Source organism: Eumetopias jubatus, unplaced genomic scaffold, assembly GCF_037043125.1.
Source record: "Eumetopias jubatus isolate StellerSeaLion01/CBP00866 unplaced genomic scaffold, mEumJub1_p1.0 scaffold_12, whole genome shotgun sequence".
NCBI lineage: Eukaryota > Metazoa > Chordata > Mammalia > Carnivora > Otariidae > Eumetopias > Eumetopias jubatus.
Window position 1 is genome coordinate 110,894,643 of NW_028274818.1, and position 18,904 is coordinate 110,913,546.

Sequence of the window (18,904 nt, forward strand, 5' to 3'; positions counted from 1 at the left end):
GCTATCCCTGGAGACTGAGTCCCAGGCAGGGGAAGGGGCCATCGAATTGCTGTCTTCTGCACCGTGGGTGGGGAGCCCCCAGGAAATGCTCACTGAACACTAACAGACCGCTAACATGGACACAGCCTCCGTGAGTTTCTTAGAAACAGCTTTACTGAGGTGTGACCTATGTGTCATCGAAGCTACTCTCAACCCCGTGAGCTGAGTCGATGCACACGCAGTCTCAGAACACTCCCAGCTCGACCAGGGTGCCGTGCTGCTCGTGGTCAACCACTCACCTGCCCCCAAGGAGCCACGGGTCTGCCTTCCCTGCCTACAGTTCCATCTTTCCTAGAGATCTCATATGAATGAGCTTTTTCACTAAATATGATGTTTCTGAGCTTCATTCATGTTGCAGCACGCGTCCAAATTCATTCCTATTCACGGCTGAGCCCTGCAGCACGGCACATGGACAGACACACTGGTTGATCCAGGCTCCAGCTGCTGGACCTTGGGTTGTTCCCACTCTGGGGCTCTGTGAATGATGCTGCTGTGAACATGCATGCACACGCCTTGGGGGGGGCGGTTTTCATCTCTGTTGAATGTTTACCTGGGGTGGGGGACAGCTGGGTCACGGGATCTCACGGAGAGTGCATGTTTAACACTTCAAGAAGCTCCCAAACTCTTTTCTAAAGAGGCTGCATCGTTTTGTCTTTCCACCAGCAATGTGTGAGGGTTCTCTTTCCATATGTAATTACTGTTGATTTTAGGAAACAACGCAAGGTCAGTGTTTCTGTTTGTCCTGGAATCCCAGGAAGCGCCGGAGGCCTGAGCGATGATTAACTTCTTATGTCCAGAGTCCAGACTACAACTCAGCCACTATCTACTAATCTTTTCTTTGAAAACATAATTGCAGTACTTCCGCAAGCAGCAAGCATGCAAAGACAGCTCAAGTGGACAAGGAGCAGAGGGGCGGGCAGATGGCTTGGTGTACTGGCTCAGCCCCACAGAACCAGCTGCGGTTATGAGGCTTGCTCAACCTTACAACAAGCAGACCAGACGCAAATACGCGTAAAGCCAATTTGTTTTCATAATTGAAACAAAATTAAATACGATGGCAACAAAAAATTGCTTAACTTTCGTAGAAACCAACGGTGAAGCAACATGACAATCCTGCGTCACCTAAGGAGGGGATGCCGTTTGTAAAGGTGGGTTGGGAAGGAAAGTGAAAGCCAGGTGGGTGTCAAAACTCAAGTCTGTATACACAGGAGGCAGAGAGGCTCTGGGAACTGACCTCTCAGGTCTGAGGGTCAGAGTTCAAACCCTCACTCAAAGCCCAGGTGAGCTTTGTCTTCCCCTCAGGTGCCCGATTCCTCCCAAGGTCATTTTTCCCCCGATCAGCTCAGCTGGGGCTTTATCACTGATCTGGGCGGGTGCCCATGAGGCAGGCCTGAACCCCCCGAAAGAGCTCTGCACAGCCCCTGCCGTCATGAGGAGCGTGAGCCCTGCCTGGGGGTTGCTGGGCCTGGGGGTGACATCCCGGGTGCAGACAGCAGCAGCCTGACATGAGTCCTGATTTCAGGGGAGGGATGTGGTCTGCAAATGGGCAGAGCGCCCCCCACCATACTGGAGTTTTAACTCAAGGAGAGGTCAATACCAAACCCTGACTAAGCTGGGCCAGAAGCATATGGAACATTAAATCGGCTTGGTTTTTGAACAGTTAGACAAAGTGTAATTTAATTGCAACGAGAAAAACAGATGATCAGTTTTGTTTTTACCAAGTTTATCTAACTCAGACGGCAGACCTACCCTGTACTATGTATTTATAAACCACCACAAATAGGCAGGATGACACTGGGTGTTCTGCACAAGGCTCCAGGTGTTTGCGAAGCAGAGGTATCTCAGAAACGACAAGAGACTGACCTCCTTGAAGAAATGGAGACCCCTCAGTGCAGGGGGCAGGGGACATCGGGAAGAGTGTAAGGGAGGGTCACCAAGGAGAACCTGAAGCTGCGTGAACCTGTGTGAACCTGAACCTGGCTCAGTTGGGTGCAGGTCCTGACAAGCTGCTACCCCCTTTGGGCCTGGGTGCCTCAACACTTGATAAGGGGAAAACCAGATTTGCCTGCAGCCTCTGAGTGGTGGGAACCCACCCTTCTCCTATAGCACCAAACAGGGAGCTACCCTGCTCCCTAGTACCTGAGGCTAGCTCAAGTGGGTAATATTCCATGCCACAGACCCTCACTTGGTCCCCCCAGAGCAAACCCGCCCCCCCGTCTCTCCTCTGCACAATGTACCTTTTCTGACAACTTCCACCTCTCCAAATACCTGGATGAAACAGACAAGCAGAGCAGGTCTGAGCTCTCAAGAAAACATGAAAACCCTGAAGGGCATAAGAACGCGATCTACATTACAATGGTAGTTATTCAAACGGAACTCCACTGATTCCTAAAATGGGGGGAAAAAACCAACTCTATTCTCTTGCGTCAGATCTGGCAAGCCATTCATCATTATGAAGAGGTGCTTCCCTGTTCACTCAAGCATCACCAAGGAAAACAGTTTTAAACAGGAGGCTAACTTCCAGCTTTTAGAAAGGACTCCGGAACCCACTGTCACCACCTGATCCTGCTGCTGGCGGTTCAGGCAGCAACAGATGGGCAGATCCTCTCCAAGCATGAACTTGCCCTTCTGCCCCAGAAGAGCACTTTGTTCAGGGAATGACTGACTCGGGGACAGTAAATGACGCCCTTCCAATCTTCCCAACACATAGCTGGGTTTTAAAAGTGGACCTTCATTTCCATTTTGGAACAGGAAACTTGTGTTTGTCAAATGGCACACAGCGTGATGACAGATGATGGCCCATGCTACGTGCACCTTGTTTTCTCAGCAAAGCAGACACGGGGCTCTGTAAGACTCTGGCCCAGTGTTTGGACCAGGCCCAGACTGGACAGGACACGGGCCCCGCAGCAGTGAGCTGTGCACCTCATTAGGTCTGTCTGTCCACACTTAGAGAAGTGTGCTATCGGGACAGGGAGCGAGGCGCGTGAAACAGGAGGGGAGTCATCGGCCGCGTCAGTCACAGGGAGCGGGGGTGGGGGAAGGTCCCGCCAGGGCCACCGGCTGCCAGCAAGCTGGGGACGTCAGAGGGAACCCATCCAAAGAGGAGTGTCACAGAACACAGATCCAACAGAGGGTCGTACCCAGAACGGACGAAGAATTCTCAAAGCTCCATCATAAGATGACAACCCAATTTAACGTGGACAAAAGTCTGAGTAGACGCTTGACGGAGGAAGGGATGTGGACAAGCACATGACGTGAGCACGTAACATACACGCCAGGCCCAGGGCCACTGAGTGTGCAGACGGGGACCGACAGGAACCCCGCCCCCTGCAGGTGGGACACAAACGTGCAGCCGGCCACAGAGAGGAGAAAGGCAGCTCCCAGTTCACAGCAGTCCCACTCCCCGGGGCTTAACCCAAAGAGTGAACTGAGTTCACACAAAGACCGTACACAAGTGCTTAGATCACCCTCGTTCGAAATCACCAAAACCCGGAAATGACCCAAACGTCCTTTCCCCCGGCCTACCCGGCCCGAGGTAAGCCACGTGCATCCACGGAAGGGAATGCTCCCCACAGCAGGAAGGCAGGCCCCCGGACAAGCCTCAGGGGCTGAATGCTGAAGTCAGACAGGCTGTGGGCGGCCTGCACCGTGTGAGTGACGACGTCCTGGGAGACAACCACACAGAGGGAAGGGAGTGCCGGCAGCAGGGGCCGGGCACGGTCGGGGGCTGACAGAATGCCCCGGATCCTACCGCGTGGTGGTCATGCAGCGATGTGCTTGTCAGATTCGACCTTCGAAGGGTGAGGGTACTGACAGGGATTATCTCACGGGGCTGTGGTGTGGCCGAGGCGTGGGGGACAGCGTAGGACCCAAGGGGAGGCCGGCGGCTGAGCCGGGGGCGGCAGGGGGGCCGTGTGTGTGCAGAAGCAGGCGGCCAGTGGCAAGGTTCCGAGGAAGTGGCTGATGACATCTGACGTGTGAAATGGTGTAAAAAGAATCTGAAAACTTAGATTTTAAAATTCCAATTTTAGGGCACCTGGGTGGCTCAGTCGTTAAGCGTCTGCCTTCGGCTCAGGTCATGATCCCGGTGTCCCGGGATCGAGTCCCACATCGGGCTCCCTCCTCGGTGGGAAGCCTGCGTCTCCCTCTCCCACTCCTGCTGCTTGTGTTCCTGCTCTCGCTATCTCTCTCTGACAGATAAATAAATAAAATCTTTAAAAAAATAAATAAATAAAATTCCAATTTTAAAGAAGTAATTTTAGGAGAAAATTGTCCACAGTCTAACAAAATCTAGTGCTTACCCTGCTAACTTTTTTTTTAAAGGTTTTATTTATTTTAGAGAGCGAAGGCGTGAGTGGGGGGAGGGGGAGGGGAGGAACAAGCAGACTCCCCACTGAGCAGAGAGCCCAACATGGGTCTTGACCCCGTGACTGAGATCATGACCTGAGCCAAAACCAAGAGGGATGCCCAACCGAGTGAGCCGCCCAGGCGCCCTGATCCTGCCAACGTGATTGTAATTCATTCTAAATTCATTCTGCTTGGACTGAAACAAGCCTTTGGAGGCTGCCTATCCCTCGCTGCCAGCCTGCTGTGCCCCTGCACCCCACTCTGCAGGGTGACCTGAGAGCAGACCCAAGGCCACGCCAGCACCGGGTACAAATGTCTCTGCAGCAGGAGGACAGCCCTGTGTATGCAGACCACGTGTGGGCAAAGAGCCACGGTGACTCGTGGAGTGCTATCAGCAGAGAGCCTCAGGTTTTGTCCAGGACCAGGGAGGGAGCCGTCCCGGACCTCACATCCGAGGTCGGTCACCGTATCCCAGCCTTGGTGAGACTGCCCATAAGTAAGCAGAGTGCACAGGCTGCCGCCAGGGCCGATCAGCGAGACGCTGCCTCTGGGCAGAGGGCACACACAGGTGGGGCAGGAACCCCCTTCAGAACTGCGCTTCCCTCACAGGCAATGAGGTCGGGTTTAAAAATAAAACCACAGCAACCTTTATGTCTAAGGCCTATGTTTCTAAAAAGACGTTATGTTGTCGGACTTTACTAAATGAGAACAATCCCTGCTGGCACCTAATTTTTGTCCCTTTTCTAAAATATGTGTGATCTCCCCTCAGACCAACCGTGCAGTGCAGGAGGCGAGGCTGCCTGAGAAGGCACGCTGAGCAGGAAGAATCACAGTCACGGCCCTCGCAGGCTTAAGAGGGAGGAGGGGCCTCAAAGTCAACATCACACCAAATACAACCTACAAGTGCTTGTCTCCTCGCTGGCCTTGCGGTGTGCGGCGCCCGCGCCAGGGCACTGGGGCCGCGGGCTCCCACACAGCTGTGGTCTCTGACGGGGTGCGTCTTTACCGCTTTTGGCCCCCGCCTGCGTGAACCTCATCAGCGTTTTATTCTACGGAGACTCTCGGCAGATAGATGGCAACCGGGAGATGCCTCGTCTCCACGAGAAAGTGTTTTCCAGAACAAAAGAAACAAAGGTGTGCGGGTCCGCAGGGCAGAGGAGGGGGAGGGCGGGGTGGGCTCCTCGCCAACACCGCTCACGTGGGACTCAGGCGCGCGGGAGACACACGCACACACGACACACGTGTGTCCGCGGCGCGGCAGGGAACCACCATGAGGGAAGGATGGAAGCCTACGAGGGGGAGCCTCTGTTCGGAGCGCGCACCTCACCCCAAATCTAAGGTCTGCCCTACGGCAGCTGCAGCCGCCCATGCTCACAGCCCAGTGCGTCGCGGCGGCCACACGCTCCCTTGAATAAAGCGGGCCTGGAGGACAGGGCACCACAGAGGCGTGCTCATGGCCTTGGATGGCACTGGAGGCTGGGGTACTCCTCCTGCCCGCAGCGCCTGTCTGGGGCGTGCTGCCTGAGCCCGGGCTCCACGCGGCTCCGCAGTGCCGCTGGGGCACACCTTTCTCCTCGGGCACAGACCCTCCCCTCGCACTCACCTGGTGAGGGGTGATGGGCTGGGGGGGGCGTGGAGAAGTCGAGCTTGTCCTTGAGGTCGTCCTCATTCTCTCTCTGCCACTGCAGGCCGACCTTCTCCCAGAGGCCAGCGGCCGCGAGCCTGCAGCACAATGTACGGGTCAGGGCAGGCAGGTCCTGCGCAGCCGGTGGGGCCTGCGGACGTGGCGCTGAGTCTCTCCCCGCGGGGGTCAGGAATTCCATCGGGCTCCTGAGCCCTTTGCTGATGGCACGAGACCATGACCGATTTCTACGTGTGTGCCCTGAGCACTACAAACACAAGACTATTTAAAAACCAAGGAAACCTTCTTTGTGAACAAGGGGACAAGGTGGGCTTCCGGGAGGGACCCTGTGGGAGCAGAGCAACAACCACGGCTCTCAGTGACAGATAATCCAGAAAATAAAGGGACCCACATCTGCAAGAGCTAAGGCTTCTGAGCCCCATAAAACCGAAGGCCCGACAGTCCCCCCAGCACGGCCACCACCAGCACGATTTCAGCACTTACGCAATTTCAGGTATGTCGTCCTCAAGGCTGCTCAGCAACAGCGGGATGAGCTTGTGAAAGAAGGAATAGCGGTCCCGCAGGTCCAGCAGCCAGCCCCCCACCACACAAGTCACCGCCTGCCGCACCTACACGCAAAGGCAAGGGGAGGCTTCAGCCGGGCACCAAGAACGCGGAGGCTAACCACGGGGTGGCGCTGGGCCCGCTGTGCACACCCGTGGGGGCCAGACGCCAGCCTGAGGTCCCAGAGCAGCTCTGCCGTCCACACTCGGGCTTGGAGAAAACGTCAGGGCCACCTCGTCTTGCTGGAGAGAGCTCACATCCCTGGGCTGCGGCCTGACCCTCTGCTGGCTAGCGCAGGGCCACACCGCTGCCCTGGGCAACGCAGGGCGCCTGCGAAGTCTTCTGCATGGGGCCCTCCCAGCCAGGCTGGGCGCTCTCGCCGTGGGTGTTTAAACGGTAGATGGCAAGCCACCAGGAAATGTCAGCCTGCAGCGCCAAACCGCCAAGGCCTCCAGTCCTGGAGCTCCAGGGCCTCCTGGGGAAGCCAGCAGGGCACCCCCAGCTCTGTTGCTGGTGACCTGAGGTGACGTGCATGCCTCTGCCCACTTTGTCCACCACAGGGAAGAAACGAGCTTAGAAACACACCAGGTGCTCAAGGTCTAGCTCCCTGAGAGCAGAGCCTGAGGTGGGAATCCAGACACCCTAAATCATCATGGGAGGGAAGCAGGATGGGGCAGAGGCCAAGCAGAGATGTGGCTCGGCTGAATCCTGGGGGGCTCAGGAGCACAACGGCACCACACCAAGGCTGTCCCACCAGGGGCAAGGGGGCCGACCACTGGTGGTGCGTGTCTGTTGTTGGCTGGGGCTGCCAATGGGAGAGGAAACACTCGCAGGGACTTCAGGTGAAGTGTGCCCCAGGCAGCACCCAGGTTAGGGTGCATGTTTAGGCACTTGGACTTGGGGTGGGCTGCTCAGCCCAGCTCCAGCAAGGCAGCTAGATAAGCAGAGTGCACCCTGGCCCTGATGCCTCCTCCAAAGCTTATTCTCCCTTCTGGAAAGTGAGAATAACAGGACACGTGCCACTGGCTTCTGGCGAGCAGGGAAAGCACCTGGCACAGTGCTTGCACGCAGGAGGCCCCTGGCACCTGGCTCACTCACCTGCCCGCCAGTGTAAACAGCACAGACCGTGGGAGGCAAACAAGCCTGGGAGCAGGGCCCTCGGGCTCCTGCTACTGTTGCAACTTCTTGTGTTAAACTATTTTAAAATGAAAAGTTACAATATGAAATAAAAGGGTGGTTATTATTAACGACATAAGCATGTAATTAACAATCAAAACCACAACTAAAGATCCCAGAGAATCTCAGCTATTCTTTCAACAAAAACATGCACGATTAGAGAGGTCCAAGTACCTAGAAACAACTGGACACCCGCAACAGCGAGGACTGACTTAGCACAGAATAATCTTTCCATGTTGTCCTCATGCATGATCCTAGGGCCCCGAGGGGTTGCTGAGGAATCAAGGTGCCTCAAAGCTAATGCTGTGAGAGGCCCAAGGGTCATTATTTTTTTTTTTTTTTAAGGAATTTATTTATTTGACAGAGAGAGACAGAGTAAGAAGGGAACACAAGCAGGGGGAGTCGGAGAGGGAGAAGCAGGCTTCCCGCGGAGCAGGGAGCCCGACGCGGGGCTCGATCCCAGGACCCTGGGACCACGACCTGAGCCGAAGGCAGGCGCTTAACGACTGAGCCCCCCAGGCGCCCCCTGAGGGTCATTCTTACTGAAAAAGTACCTGTACGAAGCAGCACCACACTTGAAGCTCTGCCAACACCACACGCTGGCGGCACTCGAAAGCCTGACGGACACAATCCAACCGCAACCCAGCCCGGCACCAGACACTCCGGAGGACTCCTAACGAAGGTGGCCCCAGCAGCTGGGGGGTCAGGGACCTGTAGGGACCCACAGGAACCCGTCCGGCTGCGCTCACCCATGACACCCTACCCACGTGTCGGGGCAACAGGAGGGCCCCACACCCAGGACAGTCACTCTGACGTCCCCCAAGATCCAGGCTCTTCTGCAGGTTGGAGACTTCTTGCGTCTCCCCTTCTGAGCTGGGAGAGCCTGAGGGCTGGCCTCCCAGCAGCTCCCGAGCCACACAGACAGGCCTCTGCCAGCCTCAAGAAACCTGCTGATCACCATTATCATGAGACAAATTACCCCTTTCACCCAGTTCAGGAAAAGAGCACTGAACAGAGTTGCCAAGTAACAGTTTGACTAAGCAGGAAATCCATCAATTAAGAAAAAAAAAAAGAGAAACGCACTCTTACTTTCTTGAGTCAGGTTTACTGATCCCGGGGTGTTGGGCTGGAGAACCCGCAGGCATACGATCTGTTAGATCAGCACACAGAGCCGGGGGAAACACATGAAAACGAAAGATAATTTTCCACTCTCCTTTAACTTGGAACGTTTCACCTCAGTTTGTTCAGTCAAGGATGAAAGAAATGTCCAGTTCTCATCAGGTGGCCCTCTATTTCTGCACCCTGCCCTCGGCAGATGCTAACGATGCACCCCTCAGCCGACTCTTCATTCCATCCACCAAGACTCGCAGCAGCTCTGGGCACAGCCCGTTGGAAGAAATCACCTTTTTCAAATTCACTCCCTTGAGCTCGAGCATTTCAGACTTCAGCGTGTGAGGGCTGGGGGAGGCAAGGGGGTCTCTCTGCCCAGCACCTGAGTGCAAATAACTGTCTCATGCAAAGTTGCTCTGCAGACCACCACTTTGTCCCATGCTGACCAAAGGCCTTGGATTTTAAGCACCTTCCATCATTTTAAGTAAGCCCCATTTTTAAAATAAAGTTTTAATAGCATCAACACAATATTTATTAACAAGCCAACTTTTTTTCAAATATAGAGTATCCAAATTCTGTTAAAGAAAAATTAGCACAAGGGGCTTCAACTGAATCTGTAACATTTTTATTTTCCGTCTGAGAAGATTCACCATGGTATTTACTAGGTGTGCAGCGGGCGGGCAAGCTGCCGTCCTTTGTTGCTCCTCTTCCTTCAGTCTGAGACGGGGCTAAAGGCGGGAAGCGGGAAGGGGGGGCAGGGTCACCACAACCAGCAAAGCCACCCTGCACCTCGTTCCCCTGCACCCACACATGGATTGTTTTTTACCGACGTGGTAGAAATCTCAGACCTGTTCTAACAAAAATAGCCACAGAGTGTAACCCTTCTCTGATAGAGCAACAGGCTTCTATTTTCAAGATGTTCTGACTGGACCCAAGGATTCTGATACCTGCTCAAGTTCACTCAGGCAGGACTCCACCCCGCAGGGTCTGGAGTTTTAACATCCAATCCCACAGACTCTAAAAAGTCACCAGAACTGATGGGGGAACACTCTCCTTCTGGCATGCACCCCTCTGTCCCTACACCGATCATTCCTCAGCACCAGTGAAGTCCTTGGAGCTCATGAGACTCAGTCCCCTGCGAGGGCTAGGGCAGGACCTGCTCATTTTTATGCGTCACCAGGATGCTGGCAGAGGGCAGGTGCTCAGAAATGCCTGAGACCTGGCCTGGACGCCCGCGGGGCCACCAGCAGTGGGGCAGGTGGGGCCAGCCAAGCTCCAGCTTGCTGAGCCTGGCTTTCCCAGGCAGGCTCCCACGCAGACACCCATGCAGGTCACACATCCTAGGTGCTTTGGCAATAGGTTGAAGTGTTTTATCCAAACTACAAAGAGCACACACAATTCCAGCTTCTAACTGAAACATTATCACCTGCGATAATGTAGAGGGGTTCCTGAAGGTAAGGGTGACCCCGGGGCAACCGAGGGCTGTCATGGACACATATGACAATGGATCATGGCATAACCCTAGCTGGTACTCTTCCACTTGAATGGTGCACGCAGGAGGATGGGGTGGGACTTTCTGGGGAAGCTACCTTAGCCCGCTTTGCTGGGACACCCCCTTTCCATGTCCTCAGACATGTCCTGGAGACCCGAGGTGACAGAGCTCCAGAGGGAGAATTCCAGGAGCTACACCGCCCATGTTCTGTGCCCCATGTCCCTAGGTGAGCTCTGTGTCTCCTGCCCTGCTTCCCCATCTGTGAGATGGAGGTCATCACAGTCTCCTCCGCATGGGAGGACCACACAGACCAAATGGGTCAATTCAGGCAAAGCACTTAGAGGAAGTTACTTCCAGGTGGCCACTCACCATGTAGCTCAGGGACCTGGCACTGAGTAGGCACAGGAGTTGCTAGATGTTTCTACAAGTTACAAAGCAGTGAGGACCTCACCTTCTTCACAGAGCGTGGTGGGATCCTGACACAGCCCTGGGCTGCAAGTGGCCCAGCCCCTGAAGTCCCAGCAAATATCCACAGAGCCCAGGACCACGAGGGCCCGAGAGCTGATGCAGACGCAGGAAGGTGGCGCATGACTTCCCTGACTGCTTATGGTAAGGAATTTTGTGGTCACACAGCATCAGCGTGAAAGGTGGTGGGTGGCAGCCGGGCTGGATTTGAAATCCTACCTCAATCAGCCCTGGAAATTGTATAGAGCAAACCAAATACCACTGGGAAGAAGTGGAAACAAAAATAGTTTTTAACAGTGGAGTGCACTTGTTTTGGAAAATCAAGTAACAAGAAATAGTTGCAGCCCCAAATTTTGCGAAAACCTGTCACCAAAGAAACATACTGTTGTCTTTGGCGGCACCAAAGAGAAAGAAATCAGCTGAAGACTTCCTCCGTCTTCTGTGGAAATGCAAACTCTTACCACCTAGGGTCAGGGCACCAAACACTCATGTTTTAAGCTCAACAGATAGAAGCTATTCCGCAGTTATATACAGAGAGCTATTTACAGGGAGCTATCCATACAGAATTATACTATTTACAGGGACCCATTGATTCAATTACACTGTTTACAGGGACCCATCAATACACAGTTACACTGTTTATAGGGACCCATCAATACACAGTTACACTGTTTATAGGGAGCTATCGATACACACTTATACTATTTACAGGAATTCAGTGATACACAGTTATACTTTAACAGGGAGCTATCGATACAGAGTTATACTATTTATAGGGACCTATCAATACTTACAGTGACCCATCGATACAGTTATGCCGTCTACAGGGAGGTATCGATACAAAGTTGTACTATTTACAGAGAGCTATGGATACACAATTATACTATTTACAGGGACCCATCGATACACAGTTATACTATTTACAGGGAGCTATCGATACTTACACTATTTACAGGGACCCGCTGATACACAGTTATGCTGTCTACAGGGACCCGCTGATACACAGTTATGCTGTCTACAGGGAGCTTTGACATAACTAAGCTATTTACAGGAAGCTCCTGGTTGATACACAGTTATGCTGTCTACAGGGACCCGCTGATACACAGTTATGCTGTCTACAGGGAGCTTTGACATAACTAAGCTATTTACAGGAAGCTCCTGGTTGATACACAGTTATGCTGTTTATAGAAAGCTGTCAGTGCGTAGTTTCTACACTAATTTGAGGAAAACCATTTCATCTGCGATACAAGGAAGCCACTGTCTTCACTGCCCCTGCTCTGTCTCAAGCAAGCTGAGACACTGTCCCAGTCAGGGCAGTGCTGTTGTTTTTCACTGGAATCCATTCTGGGCCTCACTTCCTGCAGCCAGGTCTCTCATGAGCGCTGACCTACCACCCTGCCTTCTCCTCCCTTGGCAGAGCCCAGTTCTGCTCTGGGTCCCCACCTCCCATGCTGCGACGTGCTGACCCACCCAGCTGGCCCTGACATGAACGGACAGACCTGTTCTTGGGTGGAGGAGGGTCCCTTCGTCTCTGCCTATACCCTTGTTACAAATCAGGGAGACACGCTGAGGATGAACCCTGGCAAGCAAGGCGAAGCAGACATCCTGGGATGCCACCAGGACGCCACACCTGGACCCTGGTGCAAGACATCACAGACACGCACCTGAGTGGGGCCTTCTGTCCCGGCCCCTAAAGCCCCAAGGGCTGAGAGGCACGCCCAGTCCTGAAGAGGAGCCAAGACCACTCCCGCTGGCCCCTCTGCCTCTTCAGGACTCCCAGAGCAGGTGCTAAGCAACTCTAAACCTTCTGTGGATGAATAGGTATCGCGACCCTTCCAATCCACATGTGCACACGTGCCCGCAGGCAAAACCGCATCATGAGCCCCACGAGTTGAATCTTATGGCATGTAAGTAGACAATCTGGCAATAAGCACATGAAAATATGCTCAACGTCACTAATCATGAGGTAAATAGAAGTCAAAACCACACTGAGACACCATTTCGCACCCATTAGGATGGCTATAAATTAACAAAAACCAGAAAATAAGTGTTAGGAGAATCTAGAGGAATTGAAGCCCTTACGCATTGTTGCTGGGCATTTAAGACGATCCAGTCACTGTGGAGAATGGTTTGGTGGCTCTTCAATAAGCTAATGGTAGAGCTGCTATGGGCCCAGCAATCCTATTCCTTGGTCTACACCCCACGCCCAAAAGAAGGGACGCTGGCCTCAGAGACTTGCACCTTCATGTTCGAATAGCACTATTCACAGCAGCCGAGAGGTGGCAACAATGCAGGTGTCCATTCATGGATATGAAGGGGCACACCAAATACGGCCCATCCACACCATGCGTACCACTCTGCCTTAGAAAAGAAGGGAGCACTGCTGCGTGCTCCAGCACGGGTGAGCCTCAAACACATCACACTCAGGGGAGGAGGTCTGTCACAACGGTCACTTATGGATTCTGCTTCTATGAAGTATCCTCAGTAGACGCAGTCACGCAGAAAGAGGCTATTAGAAGTGGCGGGCAGGCAGAAATGGGGAGTCACTGCTCAATTCTGCTTGGGATGGTAAGAAATTTTGGTTGGTGGCAATGGTCGCACTATGTTGTGAATGTACTTAATGCATTGAACTCTTATCTCAAAATGGTTGAAATGGCAAATTTTATGTTATGTATCTTTTACCAAATACTTTGAAAATAACGTAATGTTGGGGCGCCTGGGTGCCTCAGTCGTCGGGTGCCTGCCTTCGGCTCAGGTCATGATCCCAGGGTCCTGGGATCGAGCCCCGCAATGGGCTCCCTGCTCAGCGGGAAGCCTGCTGCTCCCTCTCCCACTCCCCTTGCTTGTGTTCCCTCTCTTGCTGGGTATCTCTCTGTCAAATAAATAAAATCTTTAAAAAAAAATAATGTAATGTATCAAAAACATTGAACACTTAAATGAATGAATTACATAGTATGTGAGTTGTGGCTCAATAAAGCTATGTAAAAGAATAAAACAAGGGGCGCCTGGGTGGCAAAATCAGTTAAGTGTCCAACTCTTGGTTTCGGCTCAGATTGTGATCTCAGGGGCATGAGCTCAAGCCCCGTGTCAGGCTCTGTGCTCAGCGCAGAGTCTGCTTAGAGTACAGAGCCTGCTTAAGATTCTCTGCCCCACTCTGCCCCTCCCACTCACGCTCTCTAAAATAAATAAATAAATCTTTAAAAAATAAAAATAAAAAAAACCAAAGTACCTTGGAAGAAAACTCAAGTGTGCCTGTGGCTGGGAGGCTGGACAGTGCCAGAGAACAGTCTCTGGTGTCACCAGACCTGGGCCCAGAGGCTAGCCCCAGCTGGGCAACCTTGAGCAGATAACATAACCTCCCAACTGCAGGGGACGTGCAAGCCGCTGATGTGAAGGATGAAATGAGATGGTGCGTGGACAGCAGGACAGGAAGGCACACACGTGCTTCATGCATGTAGCCAACACTTCTACCATCAAGACAGCAGAGGCCACGCTACCGCACCACCAACTTTTCAGTCCTTGGCCACCTCAGGACACTTCATATCCCACCAGCCATGAGGCAGGGGCACTTTATAAGCACTCCGGAGGACTTCTGCCAACTACCACTGCTCCTCCCAGCCCCATGTGGCCAGAAGCACACGCTCCCGCTTCACTTGTCCCCTCCCCCGGGGAGGGGGCCTGCCCACTGGGGCCTTCGCTCTGCTCCTCGTTGTTGGCGTTTGTGAAGTTCTACAAGTACATGTGGCCTCAGATCCATGACACAGCCTCTAAGCTGACTTTTGCCAACACAAAAGCCAGTATTCTGATCTTTCTCTGTCTCTCTGCGGGTCCCAAGGCCCGACAGAGTGATTACCCTGATCCATCCTTCCCCTCCCAGGTTGGGTACCCCAACCACTGTGGCTTGTCAAGTAAATCTGCCTTGATGGATCGGCATATTAAAGATGCCTCTGAAACTGTGCTGTATACACAGACTGTTTTCCAAAGAGGAAATAGTCCTCTTCCATATTCCTCACAGTTAAGAATAACGAATATATTAAAACAATTCAACTCTCTCCAGTTTCTCAGAGACATGAACTAAGAACACCTTGTGACTGAAATAAAGATAAACGATAAAAGATGTTTGGTGTAATAGGTTAACAGTTTAAAAAAGAAAAAGGAGTGAGTTACCAACAGCATGCTTTTGGTGAAGAGGAGGGACCACCCAGAGGAGAAACTCTTGTTACCTGGGGGACATCGTCAAAGAGCCTCTGAGCAAAGTGAGGAAGCACATCGTCTACCGACTTGCTGCTGCCGAACTGGATCACGGTGCCCGTGGCCTCAATGACAGCCACCCGCACCTTCCAGTGCTGGTGGGAGATGCTCTGCATCAGGGGGCCGATCAAGGACTCCGACTGCATGTGGAAGTGGTCTGTGAGACAGAGGAGGACGCCAGTTACCAGGCTTGCTCCCTGGGGGCCTGGGCCCAGCCCAGCACCCTGGGACCCCAAGAGGATAGGCCACCTGTGCCTTGGAACTTCCTCTCCCCACCCAGGTCCCTGCTGCAGGCACGGCACTCGGCTCAGGCCTGCCTAGTAGAGGTTTGTACCCCGGGCACTGGGAGAGGCACAGGACAGGCATGGGACCCAAACAGCACCAAAGGGAAAAGGCTGGGGGTTTGACCCCATCTCAGCTGGAGGCAGAAGCTGTGAGGGAGAGTCTGAAGCTGATGACAGTGGCACTGGGTGCCTGAGAGGGATGCTGACCAAAGCAGAGAAATCAAGTCTAGAGGACACTGTGAAAGTCCCCACATCGGGTGTGCCTGAAGCCAGACACCCAGCGCTACCGTAGACAGCAGGGCCAACATTGCTTTGGATAAAGCCATTCCACTTCCAATTTTAAGGGCCTCTCAGAAAGTCGGAACCAGAATGTTTCTTATAGTCCTGGTCTTGGAGTTCTAACCTCAGTTCTGCCGCTGCTTGAGACCCATACAAAAGATGGCTATTTCAGAGATGCTTTGGTTGACTTCTTTAACCCTGAGGTCCTCAGATCAAGGCAGGATATTAATCTACTACTTCCCAGTGTGATGGGGATCCAAGAGAGGCCCCTCACCAAGAGAGGGCAGAGCAGGGAGATGGTTCTGAGAAGGGAGATGCTTCAAGCAGAGGCAACAGTCCTTCACTCAACAATTGGCGGGCACGTGGGTTGTGCGCAGGTACCTTGCTATGTGCAAGGCACACTGTCCTACACTTCCCAAACTTATAATCTAGTGAGGGAACATGCAAAGGCTGGAAGGCATGAGAAGCAGTCAATCTGGCTGATGCACACACCAGGGAGTGAAGTGGGGGGGGGGAGGTCAATGAGAAATATGTTAAAAGCTTGTAATTCCCAATGGCTGTGTCCAGCCCAAGCCTCACCCCCAGTTCTACTAGAATTCTGCAGTATTTGAACCCAAACTTATGATTCACAATGGAAATCTCGACAGTCCCTAATGGGAAGGGCCAAAAGGAATCCCTGTTCTTCCTTTGTCTCCTGTCCACCAAAACCTCCTTCTCCCTCATCCCTCACCCAATTCAACAGGAAATCCTGCCAGCTCCATGATCAACATGAATCCATTTTCCTCCATCTCTATTAGCAGACTGTTCACCCCTACTCAAGTCCAAGCTAACCATCATCTAAATATGGATTAATTATGACCCCAACTGACCTCATTCCTTCTTGCCATCTTGGTAATCAATTCTCCATGAGCACCAGAGTGATCTTTTAAAAAATCTGAATCTACGCCTCTCGAGCCCTTCTCCACACCCTCCACCCACCCTGCATTTAATAATTTCAAAACCCCAGCAGCTCCCCACTGCCCGCCCTCCTTCCCTCCAGCCGCCTTGACCTCCTTTTTGCTCCTCAGATCTGCCAAGTTTATTTCTCAAAAGTAGTTTCCTCCTGACAACCGATCACTGATCTTCAACTTAAATGTTCGGTCCTACAGGAAGCCTTCCCAACGGGACTAAGGAGAGGCCTCCTACCACTGCACATCCCAGACTGAGGCAGCAAGGAGAGGTAAGCGGGGCAAGATCCTGCAGAAATGGCTACTTAGAAAAAGGGACTGTCCTGATCAGATTAGAGTTTTTTAAATCACGGAAATGGATTAAAGGAAAACAGGAGAGAAGCGGCCTCTCTCCATTTAAGACAGCCGTCCAACCCAAAGAGGGAAGACAGGTAGACTCTGTCGAGAAAAGGGGATGAGAAGTTAAATACTGCAGCGGTGTTTCTCAAAACCTACAACCACAACCGCCTGGATTACTCACCCCGGCGCGGGGCAGTGATCGAAACGCACCGCATCCCAGACCCTTTTAGCAATGTCAGCGGTGGTTTCCCCGAATCTGCATTTTGAGAACCACCGATCTCAAAGAGCGGCGGCTGCTTCCGGGGTCCGGGAGGGGCTCACCGCTGGCGGCCGCGCCTCCACCTCCCCGCGCCCCCATTCCCGACCCCGGCGAGAGGCAGGCGAGCACCTGGCGTAGCGCGCGCCAGGCCCGCGGCGCACTCGCAGCTCTCGCGGCGCACGGCGGCGAAGGGGTCGAGCAGTGTGCGGCGCAGCACGCGCACCGCGTCGTCCAGGTGGGGCGCGAGCGCGGGGCCGCCCAGGCGCACCGCCAGGCTGAGCAGCTGCACGAGCGCCAGGCGCAGCTCCTCGCAGGCCTCCGGCGGCCGGCCGCGCGCGGACTCGGGGCCCGCCAGGCGCGCGGCAAGCGCGGGCAGCAGGCGCGGCAGGGCGTCGCGGGGCCGCGCGGCGCGCCGCAGGCCGAGGTCCAGCAGGCGCGCGGCCAGCGCGCGGCAGCCTTCGGCCGGGTCAGCCAGGCAGTAGAGCAGGCGCGGCAGCAGCAGGCGCGCCCACGGGCCCTGGAAGGCGGCGGTGGCGGCGGCCGCGGCGGCAGGGTCGGCGTCGGGTGCCTCGGGCCAGGCTGCCTCGAGCGCGCGCTGCAGCGCCTCGAGCGCGCGCCGCCGGCCCACTTTGCTGTCGGCCTCCAGCCCGGGCAGCAGGCGGCTCAGGGCGCGGCTCAGCTCCGCCGCCTCGGCCGTCTCAGGCGTCTCGGCCGCCTCGGTCGGGCCCGGGGGCGCCGCAGCCTCCGCCGCCATCAGTGCCGCCATCTTCCGCGCGTTGCCCGTCGCCAGGGGAGACCGGCGCTTTCACGACGGCCGCGGTGCGGATTGCGGCTCGTCTTCCGGTCGGCTCCGGACACAACTTTATTGGCAGCTCCGGGCGCGGACAGGACACTTCCGGGGCGCGTTGGAGGCGGGGAGCCGGAAGCACCGGGGTCCGTACGGGCTGAGGGCTCAGTCTAGCGACAGGAGGCACAAGTCTGAGGTGCACGGCCCCGAGGAAGTGGATGGCAGAGGAATTTGGGGTATAGACGGGTGAGGCTTGCCCGTGAAACGCCAACACAGGTGACTGACAAGGGTTGGTGATAGTTCGCTCGGCGAAGGCGGTGCGGGGGGCGTTGCAGGGGGATGACCGGCAGGGGCGAAGGCCCTGGGGTGGGGGTGCTGCATTGAATTGTGTCCCGCAGAGTTCCTGTATCGGAATCCCAATCCCCAGGGCTTCGGAACGTGACCTTATTTGGAGATAGGGCCCTTACAGGGCTCATCGAGTTAGAAATAGGTTATCGGGGGGCCCTAGGCCAATGTGACTGTGCCCTTCTAAAAGGGGGGCCCTGAAGCTGCGCGCAGCACACGGGGAGACGCCATGAGCGCGGATGGCGGTCTGCAGGCCGGGGAGGGCGGCCTGGAGCGGACTGCCCCATGCAGCCCCCGGAGGCCCCAGCCCCGCGACACCTTGACCTCCGACTTCCGGCCTCCAGACGGAGGGACTCAGCACCCGATCTGCCCCGGGAACTGACACCGGGAGCGTCCTGATGCTGTTCCGGGAGGCGAAGAGAAGCTCCTCGTGGCGGGAGCAGGGATGGGAGCAGGGAGGCGGCTGGGTCTGGCCACCGGGGCCGTTCTGTTAAATGAACAGGGACTGGAGGACGGTTTCTGGGGTGGGAAAGTGGGCCCCATCAGGTTTGCGTGTTTACCAGACTACTTTGGCTGCCATGGAAGAGGAGGTGGAAAGA

General features: G+C 54.6%; 1 protein-coding gene across 2 annotated transcripts in view; it reads right to left on the reverse strand.

The window, feature by feature from the left end:
• Positions 1-17,939, reverse strand: part of DNAAF5 (dynein axonemal assembly factor 5) — a 47,633-nt gene extending 29,694 nt beyond the window's left edge. For both annotated transcript variants that reach the window (XM_028091900.2, XM_088016773.1), the window contains exons 1-4: positions 17,303-17,939; positions 15,038-15,222; positions 6,512-6,636; positions 5,990-6,108 (exon numbers count right to left, since the gene is read on the reverse strand). In XM_028091900.2, the coding sequence (XP_027947701.2) occupies positions 5,990-6,108; positions 6,512-6,636; positions 15,038-15,222; positions 17,303-17,939 (1,066 nt within the window). The remainder of the gene's footprint in view (positions 1-5,989; positions 6,109-6,511; positions 6,637-15,037; positions 15,223-17,302) is intronic.
• Between the last annotated feature and the right edge of the window lie 965 nt (positions 17,940-18,904).